The following is a 25,270-nucleotide window of genomic DNA, read 5'->3' on the forward strand; positions in this document are numbered from 1 at the left end:
ATGTTCTAGTCTATTAGCGTCCTATATGGAATAAATCAATATTAAAGCTAATTAACCCTTTTCAAAGGCATTTTGTCCCAGGTTTTTATTTAATGGTTCAGTGCTGCTTAAAGCATGGATCAAGCTGGATAAGCTCCATTTAAAAAATGGCCCATTTTGAAAACAGTTTAGCAGCTCACGATGACGAATATATTTATCAGGATAAACTTGACTTTTTCAACTGTATAAATAACCGACTGGAGTTCCTTAAAAGATCTGATCATAAAATAGAGATTAAAGACAACAGACAAACCTGTCCATTTAGCAATGGTCTAACATGATAGTAACCGACTTAGTTTATTGCTTTTTTAAAAATATTTATCTTTAGAAATATTCTCAATCTTTACCTTGGAGGGTGTGCCTAAGGGCAGAGGGAGGGAGTCTCCATTTAAGGTATTTCATTCCAGGCCATCTGTGAAATGCAAATCGATGATTTGTCCTTTTTGGAAGAAGCCATGATTTTTTAATAGTGTTCAAACACATAGTGCAAAGCACACACCTTTCAGGACATAAATGACTACTTTGACATATGAAACCCAATGAAAATTATATACATTATTTAAGGATTTCAGTACTCTTCCCCTTTTGTTATACTAGCAAATCACAGAGTGTACTTTAATATCAAGCTATTTTTTTTAGTTATAAGATAGATGATATATTTTGTACATGAATTAAATTCTTCACGGTGCCAGAGGAATTAATTTGTGATGTTATGAAATTTTGATTAGCCCGCTGTAAAATCAGAATTGTTTACCACAAGTGTCTGCATTCTGACTCTTACAGTCTTTCCAAACAAATAATGAAATGAATTGGGGTGAGGGGGGAGGCCGGGTAATTTATGAAAACATGGTACACCATAATTTTGCCATTTTTCTGCAATAAGGATGGCAAATGATTCATGGGATAAAATGAAATATTTCTCACTGTCATTTCAATGGATCTAAGATTTACAGCTTCTTAACTTGGATAGAAAGAACTCAAAATGCATAAAAATGAATTGTAAATCCATTAATGGTGAGGATGAAAAACAACAAGAAAAAATTATTTTAAGCAAAGAAGAGCAAATCTACCAGGCAACAGATGAAAAGGAAGCAGCAGCCGCTGTTTCCTCTAAGACCCTTGAAGGAAGGAGGTAGTGAAGAGGGAACTGCTTGCTCCGAAGAGGGCACTAAGGTCAGGTTCAAGAAAAGTGATATGTTCATCAAGCTCATTGCGTTTAGATCACTTAGACAAACAGAGGAAGGCAGCCTTTAAAGCAAAATCAGATATGCCAAAGTTGAATTTTTTAAAGATTGTGAAAAAGTCAGACCCAGTTTTAGAAGGTGAAAACGAGTCAAGAATTCCTGGGACTATGAAAAAGCAGCTTCCCGATCCAAGACTCTGCTCAACCCAAACTGTCTTTTACGGGCACTAGGGCCAAAATAAAAAAGAAAGAAAGAAAACATTTTTTGACACGTCCCCACTCCTTGAGACACCACACTGAAGGAAAGCTAGCAGCAGCAACGAAGACGTGAACCTGGGCTCGACGGAGCAGCTGTACCTGGAAAATGAGACCAGAGATACTCTGCTCAAGACCCCAGATAATGGGCTTGAAGGGCTCAGAAGCGGGTGAAACCAGCTGTGGCATGTGCCACGCTCTAATAATAGCCGCGGTGGGCACCATGCCACTCAAGCCTCCCATCTCTTCACTGAAACATGATACACTCTCCACGACTGCAGGAGACATACCTGAACGTCCATGTGACCCCAACGAGCAGAGCATACGGGCAACTCACAGGGGAACCGATGGTTGGGTTTCCTGAACAATGCAATTCAATGCCGAACGTGGAGAAGGAACGTGGCCCTGATCATGTTGCTAAAGAGGTTATTTTGCGTAGATCGAATGAATCTTACGATTCTGGATCAGGTGTTTGACAAAATGTGAAGGTAGTTCTTGACTTTTTGCCAATGGTCCAAAACGTGCTTTTTAGCCCAGGACCTTGTAGGACTCTCTCGGGTGTCCTAATAGCTCACGTAGCTCCCGTTTTGTGTGTGCATTTCACAAGTTTGGTAGCTATGCACCTCAAATACAAAATATAGGCATAAAAGGCTCATCAACTCCATCTCCTATACAGACATGCTCTCATTATGAGGGTGCCACATCAATTTAAAACTTAGTTTCCTTCCTTTCTAAGTCAAATGGCATCAGGTGAAATCCGACACCGGTGATAATGCAGTGTTGCCAAAGACTGCAAACGCGGATGTTAGTTATCTATTTCCCTTTCTTTGATTTACCATAAATGTTATACATTTTGAAAACTGGGAGCCATGTATCTTGACAAACTGGATGTTGACAAATTTTAAAGTGCTATAAAATTTGATAAGCTAGATCACTGGACAATGCTTTGAGCTGCAATATATTTTTTTCCGGGCACTGAACAAACAGTTCATTGTTACAAGTCTGTCCGGGAGCCGTCGCTTTGGGGTATTCTGTACAATTTCAAAGAACCTTCGGAAACTCACACACGCCTTTGAGCATGCAAAACCAGGAGGCAGCACGTCTAAACCACAAATGGAGAATATACTCCATATACATGTGTAAATTAAAACCTATAAAATAACATGGGCATTGTAAAATTTGTGTTAAAACTGATAACAGCTTTACTGATTTACCGACAATGAAAATATATAGCATTTTTTCTGTCAGAGCATTTATCAACACTTGGCAACCCTGCACTAACTTGACATGTAAGATGATCAAAATGGATTATGTAATCTTTCCCATTCATTTCTATTGATTTTAGTTATGATAAAATTCATCAGTGTGCCTGGGAACGCTTGGGCTGAAAAGCTCTGGTTGACCAAGAAGAAAAAAAAAAAGGGAAGAAAAAAAAAAGAATTCAACAGAGTTGTAACGGGATGAATACAATTTTAGAACAGGATTGCACAAATACAGAAGTCGTGCCCTCAAGGCTCCAGCAACAAATTAATACAAATAATTCTGGCAGTCTCATAAAATTACATCTGTCTATGCAGAGATTCACTTTTGAGATAAAATTACAAAAGTCCTAGCCAGAAGAATTCGTGTGTAAGTGCCAGTAAAAAGAAACAGTTTGTGGAAATATTTACAAACTTTTTTAAACTTCAACAGTAATCAAAGTTATTTCTCTGACTGTAAGTAACATCAAAATGCCAGCAACTGGACCATTTTAATCAGTTTTATTGATTCGTGCTTTCAGTTCTTATTCAGTTAAAAACAAGGCACATTAAATACATCTTCTTATTGCTCTATAAATGCATGCAGCTCATTCTGTATATCAAAAGTAATAAATAATGGCGATAAAACACCAAGACAGTTATAAAAATGACAACCCAGCCTCAAACACAGTATTTAACAGTCCCATCTAGAACAATAACCCACCACACTACAAGACAGTGCCTCAGCCGAAGGCATGCAGCGCCCATAGCCACTCCAGCGCCGGCCTGTACTTGACCGTCTTTAAAAACACAGTAGGGCTTTTTTTATTCCTTGAAAAGGGCTGATATAATGCAAAACAGTGCAAGTTAGAGTGTCACTGACTTCAATATTATTACATTCATAGGCCAGAAATCTTTACGAATACATAAAAAAGGAAATAAGATCAATGATCATCCTTACAGTATGTTGAGTAAAAGTCATGATGAGATTTTGGTGGTTGAACAAAAGACTAAGCTACATATTTGGGAAAAGACAAAACAAAGCTAGAAACTAAAGCAGAATAGGGAGCATGCATTTAAGAGCAGAAATCCTAAAGTTATACTTAGTATGAATTGATGGAAAGCAAGAATATGGCCAACAGCATGAGGGCTAGGAGGCAGACAACCTTGGCTTAAGGAACAATCCAGCACTGTCACTATTGTTAGGACTGTGGTTTGGGGCTATTTAAGGGAGCCTCCAGCTCTTCACCACAGCTGGGGGTTCCTTCACCCGAATCCCCTTAAAGGCTCTTGAAATAAATCAGCTGATAATAAAGACAATCTCTGCACCCCCCCCACCCCCACAGAATCATCTAGTATCACAATTGTACAAAAAGGAAAGAAAATTTCTCTTGTGCGTGGATTAGGTTTTGAAGGGGCTAATCCCCTCCATTTCCGTTCCCCTTTTCTGAATCAGGTACAGAAGCTGTACAGGTTTAATTAAGAACGCACACAAAAATGCGGGGGTGCTTTATTCACAGTAAAGACTTGGAACCAGCTCCCTTCCAACACGAGTCTCTGGGATTGGTGAAAGAGCGTATGTTTTAGAATTAGCAGATTTTCAGCAAAAGCAGAGACGCTCAAAAGAAGCAAAGTGCGCTTTTCTTTGTCCTTAAAGGAACTTCACTCATAGCAAAGCGTGCATGAACCAGGCCTGTTTTACAAATACAGCTCGGCCCAGGCCAGTCAGCCTACAAAGCCGGTCCCTACTGTAATGGGTTCAGGGTTCAGGGAGGGCGCAAGTTCTCGTTATCTTGATCTAACTAGAAAGAGAGAAAGAGAGAGCACAAATGTACTGTGGCACATTATCCGCAGCTTTCCTACCAAGGGTCACCGGGTTCTAAAGAGTGAAACTTCGTATCTTGATAAAAACAAAAACAAAAAAACACTAAATTACAAAGCCACACGCTTCCAATATTTTTTTTAAAAGGCAGCGTAAAATGCTCACACGTTGAAAGAAAAATGTTCACAGTGATACCTGGGAGCACCCCTTGCTCCATTTTAGGTTTTCCTTTAGGAAGTGGCAAGTTTAAACTTCATTTAAAAACAAATGAATGCTTTGAAGCGGGGTGGGGGCTTAGGCGGTGAGTGAACCTCCAGTGTTAACATCCAGGCTCATACCCCACTTGAATGAGGCAGAAAGGTATTCTACAATGTTCACGTAAACAGAAATTACAGCATGAAAGTGTTTTATGGACCAGTTCAAAAAAAAACAGAAAAAAACAAAAAACCCCACTAAGATCTCAGGTCTGTGCAGTTAAAGCCTGCCATTAAATAAAGGGTTATATCTCCTATTACATACACAACCTGATCTTAGAAAATAAGAAAGCAGGTAGTTAACGTCACAAGAGGAAGCGCAGTGGGTAAATACTCAGGTGATCAGTTAAAATGCTAGTGAAGGATTGCAAAAGCATACCAAATTAAACTCAATGCATTACTTGTTAAATTCAATGCAGATTTATTTTTGTTTTGTGTCTCTGTGTGTGTGGTGGGGGAGGGGTCTGTGTGTGGGTATGTGTTGTGCCAGGTTTTATTTCTTTTCTTTTTCTCTGTGGTTGAGAACTTTTCCACGGAGTAGCGAAGGAGAAAGGCTTTAAGCAACCCAAAGGAGCTTGAATACTGCAGCGTTGGGCCTTTTTACAAATAATTATAATTAAAGTTAACTAAAGGTTACTTCGATCCTCTTTTACTCTCTGTTTGAAATTACTCCCCCAAAATGATGCAATAAACTAAGCAAAATAGGCCATGTTTGACAACAGCACACGCTCCACAGTTTAGGATTTGGGGATGGAAAATCGTGTTATCCTATGTGGATACACACACAGATTTTTAATCCTTAACTTTATTACTACTGTAAGGATTTGAGAAATTTAGTCTCATCCCATTACATCCAACTTGCCACTTAAATGCTGGTTTTAAAACATGAAAAGCAAGGATCTTCCTGGCAACTATAATAGTCAAAGAAAAACCAGCAGTGACTGGGGAAAAAAACTGAATTGCTGAGTTGAAACTATCAGTGTAAGCAAATGTCAATGCTATCCTTATCTTACACCTGTGATTCTGGAAGCGTTCAGAGTTTCTCTTTGAGACTCGCTCTTGTAACCATATCTAAACTTTGTCTTCCCTCTCTGGTTTTGCCAGGCATACCCTGGCTATAAAACCGCACAATATTGTTTGGATGGGGAAGGCAGACCATCTCCAGGAAGAAGGATCTGAGTGGTCTCCAGAAACACTATCATTTCTATAGGTCACTCCCCGCTCAATTGCTGTTAGGAACAAATCCCATCTACAATCTTAATGTCCAGAGCTTTGTGCATGTCACGAAATTTCCAGCTTCCTTTCAATTTCGGCCAAAATGCTCTGTCCCTAGGAGTGATTCAGAATAAACGAAGAGACAAACAAAAAGGGAGTATGTCCAGTCTAACAGGCTACAAAATGGATGCAAAACATTAAATGAGTGTGCATTGAAAGTGAGAAGAAAGATAAAATACGCTCCTTAGAAGCTAGATTGAATGGCAACTATAAATAAAGGGTATACATCAACGTCCTAAAGCTTTGGAATGTTTCCCAGTGTTAACAAAGGCAGCTATCCATAGCCACTAGTTTGGAGTGGTATAAGTCCTTTCTGGTTGTTACGTGATGATGTGTTGTTCCTATGTCTGTTGGCTGTGGATTTACTGCCCAGACTCACAATCCTCCACAACTTCGGTCCACTGGAATGGGGACTCTTCTGTCGAGGTTCTCTTCTGCAGTTTTCATTAGTATTGCGAGCCGGCTTCCGGACACCCTTCCTTTCTGAATAGCACTCATCAGCTTCAAGAGAAAATAGGCAACAGAGTCAGAAGGCAGGCATGCTTCCTCCCTTCTTCGCCGCATTTTAAGGGTTACCTCTGCAGCAGGCAGAGGCGATTCAGTGCCCCATCAAAGACCATAGCAGGCATTACAGCTCCAATAAGAAGAACACGATTTTTGAACATTTCAAAAAGGAGGAAAGGGGCAGGTATTTAATGGCTGCAAAAACTATGCCTACCTAGCAAACCAGCGTGCTTTTAAAATGCAAATTGAATGCATCACTTTTTGCCCCTTTCATGCGCTCAGGGCACATATTTTTTTGAGCAACTCAAATATTGGATCTTTAATTTCATTTAAAAATCGTAAAAAGGAATCTCAGGGATTGAACAAAGACAAACCATGACCTATATTTAACTACTCTTTTTTAGTGTTACTGTACTTGACAACTTCAAGTCCCTTAAATCCAAATTCCTTAAAGACTTTTTAAAGTAATTTACATTTAAGTCCTTGAAATGGACCCAGAGATCTACCTTAAGAATTAAAAGCACTCCACAGCCCAGATTTTAGTTAATTCATTTTTATCCAATGGATAAAATCAGAATTAGTCTTGAAATTACATGCAGTCAGCGGGCAAAGGCCTTTAATCTGGAAGGCACTTTGCAATTATGAGCATGGGGATTTTTTTTTTTTCTTTCTCAAGTTGATGTGGTTTTAACTATTTGCTTTTCTTGATCTCACTTCCCCAATCTTTTGTATTTTATTTATTTGAAAAAGAACTGACTTAGCCATGGGTCAGGAAAAATTCTCAAAATATTTTTAGGGTTATACTCTCTAGCCTACAGAGATACATTTCTTAAAAATGGCTCTGAATAAGCGTCAGAGGCATCTGCCAAGGGGCTGGATCAGAATTTCATGACCTTATTAAAAGCTGTTTCATAAGCCATTGCTTATTAGAGATGGACTCCTACATGCAGAGGGTCATTAGAGCCCAGACCTAAAAATAAAGTCATGTAACCATGCAACATCTGCAGGGATCCTTCCATCATGATTATTGAAAAAAACAGATCTAGATTCAAAAAGGTATTTAATGGGATAAACATGGGCTCTTTATGTTCAGAAAAGAACAATATTTTATTCAAAAACAAAAACAAAAAAACAGCCCTAAAAAACATACTTTACATCTGACAAATGGTGTAACATAAAGAACGCTGACATCCAAAGACAGAACAATTTATTGTTTATTGTTTTGTCTATGGTTCCATGAAGACCTTTTAAGTTTATCGGAGCTAACAAAACTGATAGAGCTAGAGTTTTTCTTGATCCATCCATAAACATTATATGAGGTACCAACCTTTAAAAATTCAGTTTTCTTTAAATATTACAAGTATCTCGAAACCATATTACGAGAAGAAAACAACAACATCATTTGGGTGTGAATATATTTCATGAGAAATACGGTCAGCATTTTTTAAGTTGAAAATTACACTGTGTATTTGTACTTAGTAGAAGCATGAATAGTCTCTTTCATTTAGAAGTGGACAAGAAATAATTATTTAAAAACTCCACAAGGAAACCTGCAGATGGTTTAAATTATTTTCTATGTGTTTAATTCTATTGCACTCAAGAAAATTACTTAAAACGCAAACCACATAGCAGATCCATAAAATTAGATTCTTATTGTTTCTAAAACTCCAGGTCTTTCAACCTTAAATGCTGTTGTTTATTTACAACATGCATGAAATGGAGCATAAACTATTTCTTAGAAGAAAAGTTTTCTAAAATTCTGAGACAAACAATAAAATATTGTCGAGAAAAATACTAGACCCCCCCAAATGTATTAAATGGTTTCTAATTCCCCAGCATATATTTTAAACTCCATGTCAAATGTTCACTTACTTAAACAGTAAGCTAAAGAACTAAACATTCTTTTTTGTAATGCTGGACACAACCTGTGAAAATTTTCTGCATTTAGATTCAACAATGCTCTTATCTGCAGCTCATCTCCAGAGAGACAATTACCATTTCCTTTGCCTTGATATTGTTTGTTTAACTTGACACAGTGAAGAAAGGGCTGACATTGACCAAAATCCCCAGCATTAATTTATTTCATGTTCAGCATTCATCATTGCCAGGGTGCAAGCAAGACCTGGCATTCATTTGAAATACCTGCCCAAGAAGCAATGTGGAAAAAAACCTGGCCGCTTGGAGACCAGTGCATTCTTCATATGATCAGAGTCCTATGGACAGCTACAAATAATGTATGGGCTTATTAAATTTCTTTCTTTTAAGGAACTTTTAAGGAATGATGCGTAACATCTAGTTTGAAGTTAGAATAACAGAATTTACTTTCTTCATGGTTACGATTAAACAATTGAGCCTTGGGGAAGTGGAACAGTAAAAATAGAAATGCTTGAATTACGAAGTCATGACCCCAAAATACAGGTTTTCTTTCTTTTGCTTTTCAGGTTCTTTATAACATAAGAATATAATAATTACATTTCAGGGTCTCTAGTAACTATTTTCAAATCAATACAACTAGGATTTTTTTTTAACTTCATAAAAAAAATTACTTTCCACATTAGAAATATGGGGCGTGCCTCCTTTGAAGTACGTAAAGAATGGGTTGGCAGTGGCAGTCCATGGCATAGTTCTCTAAAAAGCAACTTCTTATTCAGCCCTTTCAGCCATAATTAACTTGGATTTAATCTCAATTGCCCAACCCAACAGAATGTCTTAGGAAAACAACAAGAAAGAAAGAAAGAAAGAAAGAAAGAAAGAAAGAAAGAAAGAAAGAAAGAAAGAAAGGAAGGAAGGAAGGAAGGAAGGAAGGAAGGAAGGAAGGAAGGAAGGAAGGAAAGAAAGAAAGAAAGAAAGAAAGAAAGAAAGAAAGAAAGAAAGAAAGAGAAAGAAAGAAAGAAAAAAGAAATGCACTGTGCAAAGCCTGATCCTTGAGGGCAGACAGAGGCAAACTTGGCTGGCTTCAAGCCTTCTTTTTTACAGAATGAAGCGACTACCATGTGGACTTAAGAATCCATTCTCGAACAGTCATTCACAACCAAAAGATAAAAAGCAAATACGCTTGTTTCCCCTCACCACAACTCACCTGCAAAAACTCATTGAGTTCAACCTGTCCATTTTTGTTCAAATCTACTTCATTCAGAATTTCATGTAGTGTATTCTCATCCATTTGGACGCCGATACTCTAAATAAAAGGAAAGCACAAAATAATGAGGCTTAATTAAAAATGATGCATGCCCTTTTCTTAATGCTACCAACCTTTCAAAAATCACAGGAGAAAATTACTTATAGAAAGCACTAGATGCAGAAAAAAGGATCTGATCGAGTTTTTTATGTTTTTCTGCTAGCAAAGATACTGAACCAAAAAAAATATATTACCTCTAATACACGCTGAACATCAACAATGGTAATAAAGCCCTTTTGGTCTGCATCAAACTTATGAAATCTCTTCTTGTACCTGGAACACAACATCGAGCATTGGAAAAATATACCTACAGAGGTCAACTCAAAACAGAGAGATACGGAAACTTATTAGAAGTACCTGTCGATGTCGGAAGGCAGGAGGCTAATTTCAGAGCGATCTGTTAACTGTTCTGATCGAGATTTATAGCCCATTTCATAATACAGAAACTTCCTGGCTGTTTCAAGTTCCTCCTAAAACACAGGCATACACAAAGTTCAAAGATTTATGGAAAGAATTATTGATTTTTTTTCTCCTTTATTTTTCTTTCTCACTTTTCTGACCAGCACAATTTATTTCTTCCAGTTTTACTGAAGTATCATTTATATTCAGTAAAATGCACCTATTTGAGAGACACAGTTTGGTGTATCCTCTACCACGATCAAGATACAGAACATTTCTATCACCCTCCCAGGCTTCCTCAGGTCCTTTTTTTCAGTTGATCTGCTAGCCTCAGGCCATCCCTGATCTGCTTCCTGTCTCCAGAGGGCTTTCGCCTTTTCTCAAGTTTCACATAAAAGGGTCCATTATAGTATGTAGTGTTTTGTGTCTGACTGCTTTCACACAGCACAATAATTCTGAGATTCATTCATGCTGTTGTGTGTTTTAATATTTCGTTTTCTTCTCCTGCAGAGTATTCTCACCCAATATGGTCTAACCAAATCTAGAGAACCCAATCCTTGTGGTTTGGTGACAAGTACAGCAATTAAAGGTGGTGAACAGTTACTATAATGTGGCATGCACGGTCATCCACAGACATCACAGGGTTAGCTACTCTGAAGCTTCGTCACAAGGATGCTGGGAGTTGGGTGGAAGTTACAGAGTCATGAGAAGAAACATGCTCTCCGAACGGTTACTTCGACACTTTCCACTGTCCCCAGCCTAAGCAGATAGCTAACTAGGGGTGAGAACACTGTCTTTGTTTTTCATGGCACTCTCCTGCTGGCTTACAGTTTACAAACCGTCTTTTTCTTTCCTTTCCCTTTTTGGAATTTTGTACTACATTTGCCCACCTTCTGTCTTCTGGTTCTGTTCTTATTTGCCACAATATTTTAAAGCTCGACGGTAGTTAAATAATCCCATCTGCAAATTCTCTGAGTACCCAGAGATATCATTTTTCTGGGCTGGCAGATAAACTCATTTAGAACAGCCTCCTATTTGAATATCTATTTCCTCTTACCAATATTTATTTTGCTCTTTTCACACGGAAAACCATTCTCCTTGACAAAAAAGAAGGAAAGAAATTTGGTATTAAACTCTGAGTTGAATTGTTCTCCCTTTTCTCCAGCGTTCACGAATATGGTGCCAGTACTTTATGCGATGATCTAGGTTAGGCCTTACATGCATTCTTTTTGATTTTTAAATTTTATTTTCGGTGTCCTTAGCATTTTCTCCCCAACCTTTAGTCGACTCCTGATACCACTCTATTCCTACGTTCCCATTAGTCCAGGATCCGCTTTCATTGTGGAGCACCTGTCTTCCATCCGTTTTAAATGTGGTGTTTCTCAGCTGGCTTTGTTCTGAGTCACAGTCTTGTTTCTTCACTTGCTGCCCCTTTTTTCCTTCTCATAAGAATCAATCTTGAAAGAATCTCTTTTTGTAAGCCTCTCTCAGTCGACATAAGTGGTCTTCTCTTTAAAGTCTCTCAAGAAAACGTACGCGTTATCTGAAGGTATAAAATCGGCCTCACCAAATGCTATGGCAGCGTTTCCCAGCATGCATCCTGATTAGTATTATTCTCCCTCCCCACCGCCCTTCCAAAGAGTGAGAGGTGGGTCTGTCTCTGAATAAGTTCCCTTTTGGAAACTGACAATGCACATAGGCATTCGAAAGGCACCAAATCATCTATGCTAAAGAAAATAGTTTCATTTGTTGAACTCAGAATTTCCCAAATTCTTCTGTCCGTGTAGTCATCTTTTGATTTACACCTTGGCGGAGCACAATTTGGCAATGTCCCCTTCTCTAAATGTCCCCACCAACTCCTCTATCAATCCCCAGTGCCCCTAGACAACGTCTTCTTCCTTAATCAGTTCTTCCAATGCAGATGGATTTGATCTTGAGTAGCTGTTCTCTAAATCTTTCTCTCAATTTTGAAAATAGACCTACATTTCAAGATATATATTGGTTGTAACCATTCAATTAGATTTCAAGATCCTTGAAACTATGAGCTATTTATTATTCCCCTAAAATATTTGGTATAATGCTCAGTATACAAGTCACTCATTAAGTATTGACTGGTAAAAACAACCACAATTCATCTACAGAGAGTTATTTATCACCTTGTTCTGTTTTCACTTTTGCAGGTTAAATAATCCCAATGCTTTTAACCTTTTCTCAGAAGTCCAGCTTTCTAACCTTTAATTCTTTTTTTCCTTCTCCTTTGTTCTCTCTAGACTATCCACAGGTCTCATTAATACTCCTATGGCTCAGACACTAGGTAATAACTTTAGGTCTTTTATTTCTCTTACTTTGTTGAGGGGGATGGGAGAATATTTCTGAGCACACGAATCCACTCCTAAAACTTGAACTGAATGAAGTTAAATCTAGTTTCCTCAGGAGGGCCAAACACAGCCAGTTTACAGAATTTTCTTCCTCCTTCCTACCTCCTACAGCCTGAATTCCTGGCACCAGCTATCTTCCTGCATATTCAAATCTTTCCAACCATAATTTTTACAGGAACACATTATCCCCAATCTTTCTATATGGTAAAAAAAAAAAAAAAAAATGATTGGCATTAACAAAGGAGCAAGTTTCATTCTTGGGTTGTCTCTGTATGTAGCTTTAGTCCGTCAAATCAAAACCCAACACCGGAAGAACTACAACCCGTCCTGCCAATGCAGAGGCAACAGGGCCGGGGGGGATAGCGCATGCCCTGATATCAGAGTATCTGGGTTCGGCCCCAGCTCCACAATTTACTAGGTGTATTAACTCTGACTAGACTTCCTCCCTGAGCCTGTGTTCTCAACTATAAAATGGGGGTAAAGGTTACCCCTGACAGACTTGTGGTCAGGTTAAGGAGCTCTTCAGCCAATGACTTCTGCTATTCAGTGCACTATAAACACTGCATTAAAACTACTACAGGAAAAAATTTAAAATGTAGGGCCATGGTTTCACTCCAGAAGACCTGAATCTGACAGTCTAAAGTCAAGCCTCAAAATCTGTTCTTTTCCCTACATTTCCAGGTGACTGTGATACGTGAGCACTTCTGGGAATCTACACCAGAATGAGAATGCTTTTAGGACAGGACCTATGCCCAAACCTTCCTTCCACCCTCCATATAGGACACAGATGTTCAGTTATGTTCATTCACTCACCGACAGTTATTTATTTAGGGCCTACCATGGCTGGCACTGAGGTGACAGAAACAAAGCAGATAGTGTCCTCTCCTTTGGAAAGCTTATTTTCAGGATGAGATGCAGACAACAAATAAACAAACAGCTAAATACATAGTACATCAAATGGGAATAGAGGCCAAAGAGAAAAATGAAGTAGGGAGAGGGATAGAAAATGTCATTCCGATGGGCAGGTGGTGCTCTTTCATTTAAGCCAGTTAAGGAAGGCCTCTTTAAAGCAGAGACCAGTAGGATGTGAAGGCAGAGGCCATGAGTGTATCTGGGAAAGAACATTTCAGGCAGAGGGATCAACAGGGCTTAAATAAGGAAGAGCAACTCAGCTTGTGGGGAGTGAATGGATGGGAAGTCCAAAAGGACCAGAAAGGTGGTGGCAAGATCATGGAGACCTTGTAAACCACTGTCATGACTTGGGCTTTACACTGAGTAAAACAGAGGGTGTTTCAGCAAAGTAATTGTTCATTATCAGTCCTCTTCTTACTAGTCTATCAGCATCATTTGATACAGTAAATTGCTTTCCTCTTCTTGAAATATTTTCTTCCTCTCCTTCTAGGACACAATTCTCTCTTCAGTCTTTTCACACTTTCTCCAACCTCGCTAGTTATCACTTTGCCTTTCTCAGGGAGTCTTCCTTATCTACCCAACTTTTAAACTCTGGAGAGCTCCAGGGCTGTGCTTGAACAACTTGCTGTTATCTAACTAGACAAATGCCCTATATGATCTCATCCAGCGGGATGGCTTACATTTATATCTTTAGTTCAGACCTTCCCTCTGAACTTCATTTGGACTGACATATCCAATGATCTGGCTTACGTTTTAATAGAATCACTTCAGTTGTTAAAGTAAGAACACTGCCTTGTGGGAGGGAAGCTTTTCTAATAAACCATGAAAGAAATGATGGTAGCTGGAAACAGGGTGATAGCAACTGAATGTGTTAAGAAGGGGTTGAATTCAAGCCATTGTTTGAAGATAAATATGATAGAGTTTGCTGATGGATTCAAGTAAAGTATGATACTAAGATTTAGGCCTAAGGAACCAAAAGGTGGAATAGCTATTTTTGACACGGAGAGGTTAGTAGTAGTAGTGGTAGGAGTGCTGGTGGTGGTGATGGTGGTGGTGGTTTGGGGAAGGCAGGTGGAGATCTGAAAGAGATGGTGTTATGGATTGAACTGTTCCCCCCAAAATCCACATATTGAAGCCCTAACCCCCAATGTGATGGTATTTAGAGATGGAGCTTTGGGGAGGTAATTAGGTTTCGATGAGTCTTGAGAATGGGGTTATCCTTTCTTCCTCTCTCTCCTCCCTGTGATGACACAGCAAGAAGGCAGCTCTCCGAAAGCCAGAAGAGCACTCTTACTAGACCCAACCATGCTGGCACTCTGATCCCAGACTTCTAGCCTCCAGAATTGAGGGAAACGAATGCCTATTGTGTAAGCCACCTAGTCTGTGGTATTCTGTAATAGCAGCCCAAGTAGATTAAGACAGAGAGGATTCCAGAATGTAGTTCAAGAAGGAGGGAGAAATCAATTGTGTCAATGCCACTAAGTGCATGAGTAAAAGGAGGACCAAGAACTGACAAGTATATGTCAGGCACCATGGAAGCCATCCGCGAACGTGATCAGAGCTATAGCAAAGGGGCAAAAACAAGCTTCAATGGAATGGGTTCAAGAAAGCCTGGGGAGGAAGGAACGGAACCAATGAGCACAGAAAGTATTTTTTGTATAAATACATGAAAATGTCTCTGCATATTATAGCAGTTTGGTTTAATTAAAAATCATGAAAATCTTCTGTTTATTACAACAAGCCCAGGGCTGTACGTGTGGGCATCTGAGCACCATTGCCTTTCTTTTTTTTCAATTTGGATATAAATACAAAATTCCAAATGACACAAATCAATAAGCATTTAGTGGTCAGGAAATAAAACCACTATTTCCTACCAAAGACAAATTTGCACAAGTGTGAATTTCACTATAGAATACATTCTAAAAGTTTTCTCAATGAAAACCAGAAAAGGTTCTACCCACAAGCATTACTATCCTACTTTTTTGGGACTTGTGACCACAAATTTAAGAGTATTTTTCTGTAAGAGATTTTCCAGAAATAAGCAACACATTTTGAAACCAGAATATCTTTCCAGTTTCCTAAGACCTAGCAATATTAAACACCGCCTTCCCCCCCCCCCAGCACACACAGAAACTGGCAAGAAATCGAAAGTTCCCATTGAAAACTATGCTAGCCTCTACTAAAAGACCAAGACATGACATGTTTATAATAGGAACTGTGGTTTTAAAGACTTCTATATAATACCTCTTTTTTATAATCATCCCAATTCAGTTCTCTGCCCATCAGTTCAACAATCCTGGGTAGGGCTTCCTCTGCTGCCTGGACATTTAGGAAGGCCAGGCGAGTCCGCCGTGAAATCATGTCCACTGCCGTGCAGGCATATTCTTTAATCCCATATTTCACCTAAGTTGAAATTAAAGCAGAATTATTAGTGTGGGCCTTTTCTTAAAAAGAAGAAATAAAATTTCGCTTAAAAAAAATTCACGCTTAGGGAAAGTGACATTGTTCTTTGTATACTCCCATTCTCTACTAGGCATGAGACAAATAATGATGTCATACAAGTTCCCAGCCCACCTGCCAAAGAAGGTTTGTAAATTGGGACAAAATGGAAAAGAGCTGATGCCTTCTCCCTGACCTGACCCTGGCACAAACATGCAAACTGCATCGTTTCTCATTTACCGTCCACAGTAAATCACTTACCACTTTGCTTATACATAAGACGAATGTTAATTTACATAGCCAAGTACGCAAAGAACAAGTATGAAAAAGTATGGTCTCATCTCTCTAGGCTGTCCAGAGTTTTCTGTCTCACAGTGTGCAGATGACAGAGGGCTTGCGGTCAATCAACAAGCAAAGGCTTACTGGACATTCGTGCTTTAAAGTACAATGAATCATAAAGACATATAAAGCATGGTCTCTGGTTTCACAAAACGTAGAAACTTGATGAGAAACAAAGCTTCTATCTTTGGAAAGTTAAGTGCAAACCTAGATATGTCATCAGCCAGGGCGTGAGTGGTATAAACTTGAAGAGCTACAAATTTACAAAAGAGGCAAACAACTGTGAAGTCACCAGACTTGGGATAGCTCTGTGGAGGAGGAAGAAATAACGGATTTTCTATTAATATCATTACCACTGTCAATATCACTTCAGAATCAACACTTAGATTTATAAATGAAGGGATCTGGGCTGAGCAAACGTTCTGCTAAAGGCTTTGGCTGGCAAACGGGCATGAAAACTTAGCTAGATATAATTTTTAAAGACAACGACAAAGGAACAGGTGACCAGCATCCCACAGCAGATAGGAAATTCCCGCGTAGCCGTTCACATACCTCTGCTTCAATGTATGGAAATTCTGACACAAGACGCACTCCCACGATGGGCCACCTTTTTCCAGTTACGCTTGCCATTTTGGCCACCTCAAAAGCCTTGTCACCGTAAGTGGCGGCAAGATGCTGTGCCACCTAGGACAACGAAATCTACATTAGGCAGGTACTTTGAATATCAATACCTTCTAGGCACGAAGCAAAAAAAGGCACACGCTTATCCTGTCAGTTTTTCACAGCCCGTAACTAATAGTTCCAGGAGGGTATTAGATTTTGATTTTGTGGGAGGAAACCACTTGGGCTCTGAATGCTTAGGCCAGCACTAAGTCGGCCACGCATGTATCACTGTATCAGTGACTGATGAAGCTCTGCTTCACTCTGCCCCCAATGTCACTTCTGAAGAACAGCCTTCCTGAGGCTCGAGACAGAAAGAATGTGGATGATACTCTGTCTGCAGAGAACAAACCAAACCAACCCCAGACTTTAAAATAGAAACTAGTATGTGCATTGCTTTCTAGGCAAATGAAGAGAAGTATGATCAGCTTTTGTCCTCAGTTCGCTTCCACAGCATGCAGACAGAAACAAACCCGGCAAAAGGAAATTCTAAATCAGGGAGGCCTCCCGGTTGCCAGTTCTGTGCGAGGCAAGAGTGAGATGAGGTGAAGAACAGGACGATGCGCGCCCACCTCACTTTCAAGCCCGTAATCCTGGACAAGCCTAATGTAGAGGGTGGGGCTCCAATCTCTGCCCCCTTGAAGGAAAAGCCCAACTGTTCTGCTTGGTCCCGCTTTCAAATTGTGAGCCTTGATAGCAGCATTTATGGTATCTTCTGCCATAGAGCGATACGTCGTCCACTTGCCACCTACAAATAATTAGATAAATAATTCATTAGGTTACCACTCCTTGTTTTTCTTAAAATGATCCATTTGCCAACTGATTCATAACACAATTCACCTGTCGTTTATAACAAATAGGGCAAAGCAATGTGTAAGACTTTACTCAGAATCATCAAAAACATTCCCTGTTCATTAGCATCAGGAGAGATTCTGGTGGGACGGTGTAACTCAGGGTCCTGTCTAAAGCACACCCGAAACACGAGGTAATATAAAGCACCTGCTATAGTGATGAGGCCACTGTCACTGATATCCACGACGTGATTTCGGGAGATGGACTGAGTATCTGCAGACTTGGGATCTGTGACAAGGGGGCGGATACCACTCCATGCTGCCAGGACGTCCCCTCTTCTCACTGGGAAGAATCAATGGGAAGGGTTGAGAGGATTACTTAAAGATATTTCAACAAAAACTCTCTGAAACAGTTAATAAGCAGGAGAGAATTCAGTAAAGGAATACATGAATATGGGCTTTGAAAGAGAGAAGAAGCCCTGACATATAACAACCGAGTGGATAAGTACAACAAAAACTCAAAGAATTATTTGGTTACAAAGATAATCTGCATGAAAAAAAAAAAAAAAGCAAATAACATGAAAATCACTGACACTGATTCCTACCAAAAGAGGAAACAAAAGAAACATGTTAGCAGCCCTCAGATGGAAGGATCTAGAATAGTTGGAAGGAACAGCAACAACAAAGTAGAAACAAAACAAAGACAAACGGATAGATTTGTGACTTGTTACATTTCCTCCTAGAATAAACCTAGCCCTCTCTCCTCAAGAAAGACAAAGACCCTCACTAAACAAACAAGCCCGAAACAGGGTATTTTCTCCCCTCATCAACGCTACCCTCTTATTGAGCATTTATAGTAGGCCTAGGCTTGTCAAAGCACTTGACATACACATTTCATCTCATTTAATCTCACAAAGACTCATAGCATCAGTAATTATTATTCTTACCATAGAAATGAGAATAAAGAACCTGAAAAAGTTTAACCACCCAGCCCAAAGCAACCATCTTATAAACGCTAGAAGAGCATCAGAACCCAGTTCTTCCCGATTATAAAGTTCATATTCTTAGACAATCTCTCCCCCCCGCCCCGCCCCTTATCCCATTATCCCTATACCTGCCTCAGAAATAGGCATACTGACTCCTCCCAGTTTGGGCGCACCATACTTCTATTACAGTGTATGGAAGGCCTTTGAATATTCCAGATCCCATGAAATTTCTCTTACACTCTGTCAGAATACAATTACCTCTGTATACCAAGAACCGCTGGACTTCACAATAGAATGAGACAGCTGTTGCCCAGCACTCATTACTGACCTAAAGACGGCTAGGGAGAGTAGCCTCGTTGTGGTTCTGGTGTACCAGGAGGGCCAAGGGCAAGACCCGAGGGCAGAGTTTTCAGAATCTACTCTTCTTTATCCAAATCAGCTTCAGGAATGGCTTAGTCCTTTTCTTCTCCACTCTCCACATCAAGGAGCTGACCACATGCACCCACCCAAGAGTTGCCAAATGATGTAGATGAGGAGGAGGTGAATGCTTACCTGGTCCTGCTGCCCTTACTTTCAGAGATCAGCTAGTCTATGCCTGGATAACAGAGAAGTAAGAGCAAGTTTGCTCTGACCACACTTGGAATCAGCTCCTCCTTCGTCTTATTCCCAGCCACGCCCCTTACTGATGAAAAGTTGACTGTCTTTAAAACATCAAGACAATGGGAAAATTGGATATCCACATGCAGAAGGATTAGCTCAAAGTGGATCAAAGACCTATATATAAAAGCTAAAACTATAAAACATTTAGAAAAAAACATAGGGGAAAATCCACATGACGTTGGGTTTGGCAATGATTTCCTGTATATGATACCAGAGGCACAGGCTACTAAAGAAAAAAAAAGATAAAATGGACTCCTCAAAATTAAAAACTTTTGTGCATCAAAAGACATTAACAACGGAATGAAAAGGCAACCCATGTAGTAGGAAAAAATATTTGTAAATTATATCTCTGACAAGGAGTTAGTATCCGGAATACATAAGAACTCTTAAAACTCAGTAACTAAAAAAGACAACCTCATTGAAAAATGGGCAAAGGCTTTTAAAAGATATTCCTCCAAAAAAGATATACAAATGGCCAATAAGCACATAAAATAATGCTCAATATCACTAACCATTAGAAAAATGCAGATGAAAACCACAATGAGATACCCCTTCATATCCATTACGATGATTATTATAAAAAGCAAAAAAAAAAAAAAAAAAAAAAAAAAAAACCAAACACACAACAGAAAAAAAAGCAAACGTTGGTGAGGATGTGGAGCAATTGGGATAGCCTTATGCACTGCTGATGGGAGAGTAATATGATGCAGCCGCTATTGATAAGTGCATGGCAGTTTCTCAAAAATTCAACATAGAATTACCATATTATCTAGCAATGACAATTCTGGGTACATACACCCCAAAGAACTGAAAGTACAAAAAATTTGTACACTCCCATGTTCACGGCAGCATCATTCATAACAGCCAAAATATGGAAATAACCCAAGCGACCACTGATAGATGACTGGCTAAACAACATGTGGTCTATACATACAATGGAATAGTATTCAGCTTTGAAAGGTAAAGAAATTCTGACACATCCTACCTTGAAGACATTATGGTAAGTAAAATAAATCATTCACAAAAGGACAAATATTGTATGGTTCCATTTATGTGAGATACCTAGAGTCGTTAAATTCATAGTGACAGTAAGCAGAATGGTGATTGCCAGGGGGTAGGGGGGTTGGGTATGGGAGGTTAGTGCTTACTGAAGGGACAGAGTTGAGAAGAACAAAAAAGGTTTGGAGATGGATAGTGGTGATGGTTGCACAAAAATGTGAATATATTTAATGCCACAGAACTGTATGCTTAAAAATGGTCAAAATGACAAAATGATAAAAATTAAAAAAAAATTAAAAATTAAAAATTGACATATTTCAAGTCTCAGAAAATTAAGGAAATATTTTACATGTAAGACATAAATATCAGGACCCTTACCAGCCCATACCATGCCCAAACTTCATTCGAATTAAAATATCTCATTCAGCGTTTTGTGAGCAGTGGACAGTGTGGATTTCAGATCCCACTCAGTCCTTGGGAGTGCGCCCTGGTACAGTGAACCTCTGGTGTTTATGCACGGCACCACCTGAAAAGTATCTAGAAAATATCTAGCAGACTCTATGGAAAGAGTCACAAACACTCTTCAAAGGACTATAAAAGTCCAAAAAAATTGTTTTAAAAGTTGCCTAACCAAGTACAGGGGAAAGACTCTGAAAACAAATAATATTGAACGACAGATAATCTCTCCTTCTTGACCTCAAATAAAAAAAAATAGATTTCTGGTAAAGATAAATTCATCTAAGGTAAATTTGGCATATTTTAATATAGCTCCTTGAGGGCCCTACTCTTAACATGACACACGTCTGCAGTGTGTTTAATCAAATCCATATCTCAACACCGCCTCAGAAGCACAGAAGAGGAAACACCGAGGGCTGGTGCAGAAAGCTGAGGGTGTCCAGTCTCGCTAACTGGAGACCCACAGAGTCTCAATGCTGAGGTTTCATTTCTAAACCTGCCCTTCTGATATGTGCCTTCTCTTAATTAGGTTTATCCTGATGGCTTCCATGGAATAAGGGTGAATTCTTGCTTCACGCAATTCCACAAAAGTCTTGTGAAACGTCCACACGAATCATGCAATGTTTTAATCTGTACAAAAAACCTAACTAGGAAATTACCACTATTTTCCATTAGAGTTCAAATAGCCCTCTGAGTCAAAAATAAAACTTAGCCAACCACATAGAACGTCACTGTGGTCACCACAGTCTGCAGAGCGTGTCTGTGAAATTCCTTAGGTAGCCACACTGATCAGGAATTTGGCTTCGACTCTTAAAGCCCTCTGACTGATTTTAAAATTATTTGATGGAAAATGAGACTCTCTAGAGTAAATCTGAAGCATATGCAAATAGTCTCTGTGGCGAATGCTTTACCTCTTCTGGTATAACAGGCAGAAAAACACATCTGCAAAATTGTGTTGTCTACAACAAAAAGACCAAACTAAAATAGCTGAGGTTTCCCTTCACAGGGGAATATTAAATAAAACATTATGTATACTGATACCAGTTTTAATCCTTACTCTGGACATTGATACTCAAAAAAGAAAAGAAAACACTACCAAGAAGAGTTTATAATGTGCTAGGAAACTTCATTGATTTTATATTTTAGCATTCAGCTCTTTAACACAGAATTATGTCAGATGAATGTTGGGATTAAATTTATCTAAAAGGATACACGTCAGGATAATCAAAGTTTAAATCATCTTTAAAATATGAATCAGTCTTTCTGGTCTGCAGGATTTTTATGTTATTAGACCAGAGGGTGGTTGGATCAGGTTATCTATCAGTTTTCTCCCAACCTTAAGATTTAATGATTTTTGTGGATTATTCAAAATGCTATTTCCTGCTGAGGGATATAGTGCTTGCACCTCTCCACCCCTGGAATTAAGTAATGACTGGTCAGGGCATAGGCATAATCTATGTCCATAGGGCAGAGCATAGCTAAGCACATAAAACATGAATTCTAACCTCTTGTATAAAAGACAGCAACCAACTGAACTAACATGTTTCTCTCCTTATCACCTATTCACCCACAGTGGAAACCTTGCACACTGTTAAACAAACCCTAATTAAAGTTCTTTGAAGAAAGAGATTCCAAAGCAGTAGACAGAATAGAGAATCGTTAAGCTATCTTTTAATTCTGCCTGAAACTGCTGCAGCTGCGTTGGCCGGAAACCAACCCAGGTTGAAGCCACTTTGGAGGGTGACAGAGTGAAATAAGGACCGTGTACCTTAGACATTGCAGAATCACTGAATTTCTCACCTCTTGAGCCTCCTTATATCTGGAGGGTTTTGTTTCTGTTTTTGTTGTTTTTTTTTACGAGACATTTATTTTATAAAAAAAAAATACAAACTAAATGACTCTCTTAAATCGAGTATTTCCTTCTCTAAAAGTGTGTATAAATGCATCTCGATTCCATAGAGCGGCACTGTTCCATAGACTTTTCTGCAGTGCTGGAAATGCTCTACCTCTCACTGTCCAATGCACTAGCCACTAGCTGCACGAGCCTATGAAGCACTTGAAATGTGGTTCATGTGACTGAGGAACTGAATTTCAAATTTTATTTAATTTTAACTAATTAAAAATGAAAAAGCCACACAACATGCACATGCACAGGCTATCATATTACACAAAGCAGCTCTAGAATAAAAATCCCCAAGCAGTGGATCTCACACTTGCCCTGGTGGATCATCAAGCCGGGTACTTCCCACCATGGCGCCCTTACCCACATCTCTAATTGAGCATCCTTTCAGTGAAATTTGACCGTATTTCCTTTGCTCATGAGAATACAATCTGCTGTAATAGCATGCTTCCCCCCAAATACTTTACTGTCCTAACATGTTCCATATTTATCATTTCAAAGTATCCTCCTCTCCAACTAATCTCATGAGTTCCAAGAAATAAAAGATATTTTTACCAAATTAAGTACTGAAAAGTACTAAATTAAGTACCAACTTTTACTAAATTAAATACTGAAGTATTTACTAAACTAAGTACTACCCTCAAGTTCTTAAACAGAAATCACTCCTAGGGTTCAGGTTGTAGCCAAGAGCACGCAGTGGACATCACCTACTTTAAATTCTCCAAGGTATAATATGTGAAGAAAATCACTCAAGTCAAGGCTTTTATGCTTCAGAGCTCAAAAATTCATCTTGATTTTTCTGGTTCTCATACGGCCAAGATAGCTAAACCAGGTTTCATTACTGTTTCATTTTTCTCACCGTGTTCAAAGTCTTTAGCAATGTCAATTCTAATATTTCTCAACACCCCAAATCCTACATCAAGTAGGGGTTTTGTATAGTGATCAATAAATATGAAGTGGCCTATTAAAACATTCTCTGAACTTTTTTGTATCAAACAAGAACAGCCTACATTACAAAATCAAAAGCAATATTTGGGCCTCTGAGCCAGTATCCCAGGCTTTGTACAAAGTATCTAATCTATATATTTGAACAATTGGATATTCTCTTTTAACATAAATAAATGCTTTAATAAAACAAGATGACAGGAAACAACACTACCACGGGAGTTGAGGGAAGTCCTCATTAAACACCATTTATTAGAACGGCTCACCCAGAGGGCACCCAGTTGACTATTTAAGTGCCAAATGCCCAGATGTTTAAAAACCCATGTGAGCACCTCTACAGTGTATAAAAATACTTGGCAATATTTTCAAAAAGGTAGTCCTTTTACCATCATGTTCAAGGATTATTTTTGTTGCAATCCCAATAAATAACTCATTCCAGTTTTGGAGTATATAATATATAAAGAGTAAAATATTAATAATACAGCTGAATAGACATTTTCCACAGCTGGTTGAAAAAACTAAGTGCTGTGTAATTGTTTCAAATTATAATGAATATTTTTACTCTTAACACCTTGGCAAGACAAGTGTTTGTTTTAAAAATTAATAGAAAATGAAGCCCACAGGAAGTGACAATTAAGAGCTCGATGTGCGGTTTTGCTTCACATGAGTTATTTAGCCATACGTTTTGGGGTGTTCTTTCTCATGTTTGCCACTTTCAGAAAATCAATAAAAAGCATGTGAAAATACCTAAATGAGCACAGGGGAAATAGTGTCAGAAATCAATACTTCTCTACCAGCATGTTTAACCTGCTGAAATGAAGTGTTAATCACAGAAATAAGATACTATATTACATTTATAAACTAATGAAACTAGAAAAAGCAAGGCGTGTGACACTATAATTAAACAGCTGGAAGACATCCAAGCCTGTGTAAGTTGATAACCCTGGTACAATCTCTGGCAGTGAAAAGGCAGGTCTGCAGTGAGTTGATACGGCCAGCCCGGTTGTTAATTGAATAACAGGCAATCTATAAACACTACTAATTGCATATGTGAAAACCTGTGTACAACTCAAGACGCTGCCTAGAGAAACACTCCAGAAAAACTACCTGGATAAAGCACTCAGCAAATCTTCTGTCTCTCTCAATCCCTTTAAGTCATAGCTTAGTTTCACCACTGCAGCCTTCTGATTAACCTCTACCCGGCAGACTTAATGATACATTTTTCAAAAGATCATTTTTCTTCCGAACCCGATACACACCACACAACTATCAATTACCCATTTCAGAAAAGAACAAACAAGTAATCTAGAAAATTCAGCCTGTGAATGGAAAGCTTTCTAAATCGTAAAAGAAGACATGGTCTTATTCCCAACAGGCAAAATGCTTTTCAGAATGGTTCCGACGCGTTTTGCAGAAGTGTGGCAGCTGCTGAGAACAGCATGGAGTGTTAAGATTTGACACTTTTTTTTCTTCCTTAAGGATATAGCCATTTGGGGAGGCTCAGAAACTGTTGTCAGAATTTTACTTATTCATCCATTTAATAAATCCTTTTAAAATGATTATGTCAACCCTGGTGAATGCAAAACATTTCAAAACTATTGCTCTAGGACCTAAACAAACTTTATTTTTTTTAATCTGCAGAGAAGGCTGCTTGGCCC

General features: G+C 38.8%; 1 protein-coding gene across 2 annotated transcripts in view; it reads right to left on the reverse strand.

Moving 5' to 3' along the window:
- Nucleotides 1-3,222: 3,222 nt before the first annotated feature.
- Nucleotides 3,223-25,270, reverse strand: part of GPD2 (glycerol-3-phosphate dehydrogenase 2) — a 137,334-nt gene continuing 115,286 nt past the window's right edge. For both annotated transcript variants that reach the window (XM_008686991.2, XM_008686990.2), the window contains exons 10-17: nucleotides 17,875-18,009; nucleotides 17,448-17,623; nucleotides 16,768-16,899; nucleotides 15,682-15,840; nucleotides 10,106-10,218; nucleotides 9,943-10,021; nucleotides 9,650-9,748; nucleotides 3,223-6,567 (exon numbers count right to left, since the gene is read on the reverse strand). In XM_008686991.2, coding sequence (XP_008685213.1) covers nucleotides 6,442-6,567; nucleotides 9,650-9,748; nucleotides 9,943-10,021; nucleotides 10,106-10,218; nucleotides 15,682-15,840; nucleotides 16,768-16,899; nucleotides 17,448-17,623; nucleotides 17,875-18,009 — 1,019 coding nt within the window. In that variant the 3' untranslated portion in view covers nucleotides 3,223-6,441. The remainder of the gene's footprint in view (nucleotides 6,568-9,649; nucleotides 9,749-9,942; nucleotides 10,022-10,105; nucleotides 10,219-15,681; nucleotides 15,841-16,767; nucleotides 16,900-17,447; nucleotides 17,624-17,874; nucleotides 18,010-25,270) is intronic.

This window comes from Ursus maritimus, unplaced genomic scaffold, assembly GCF_017311325.1.
Source record: "Ursus maritimus isolate PB19 unplaced genomic scaffold, ASM1731132v1 scaffold_1, whole genome shotgun sequence".
NCBI lineage: Eukaryota > Metazoa > Chordata > Mammalia > Carnivora > Ursidae > Ursus > Ursus maritimus.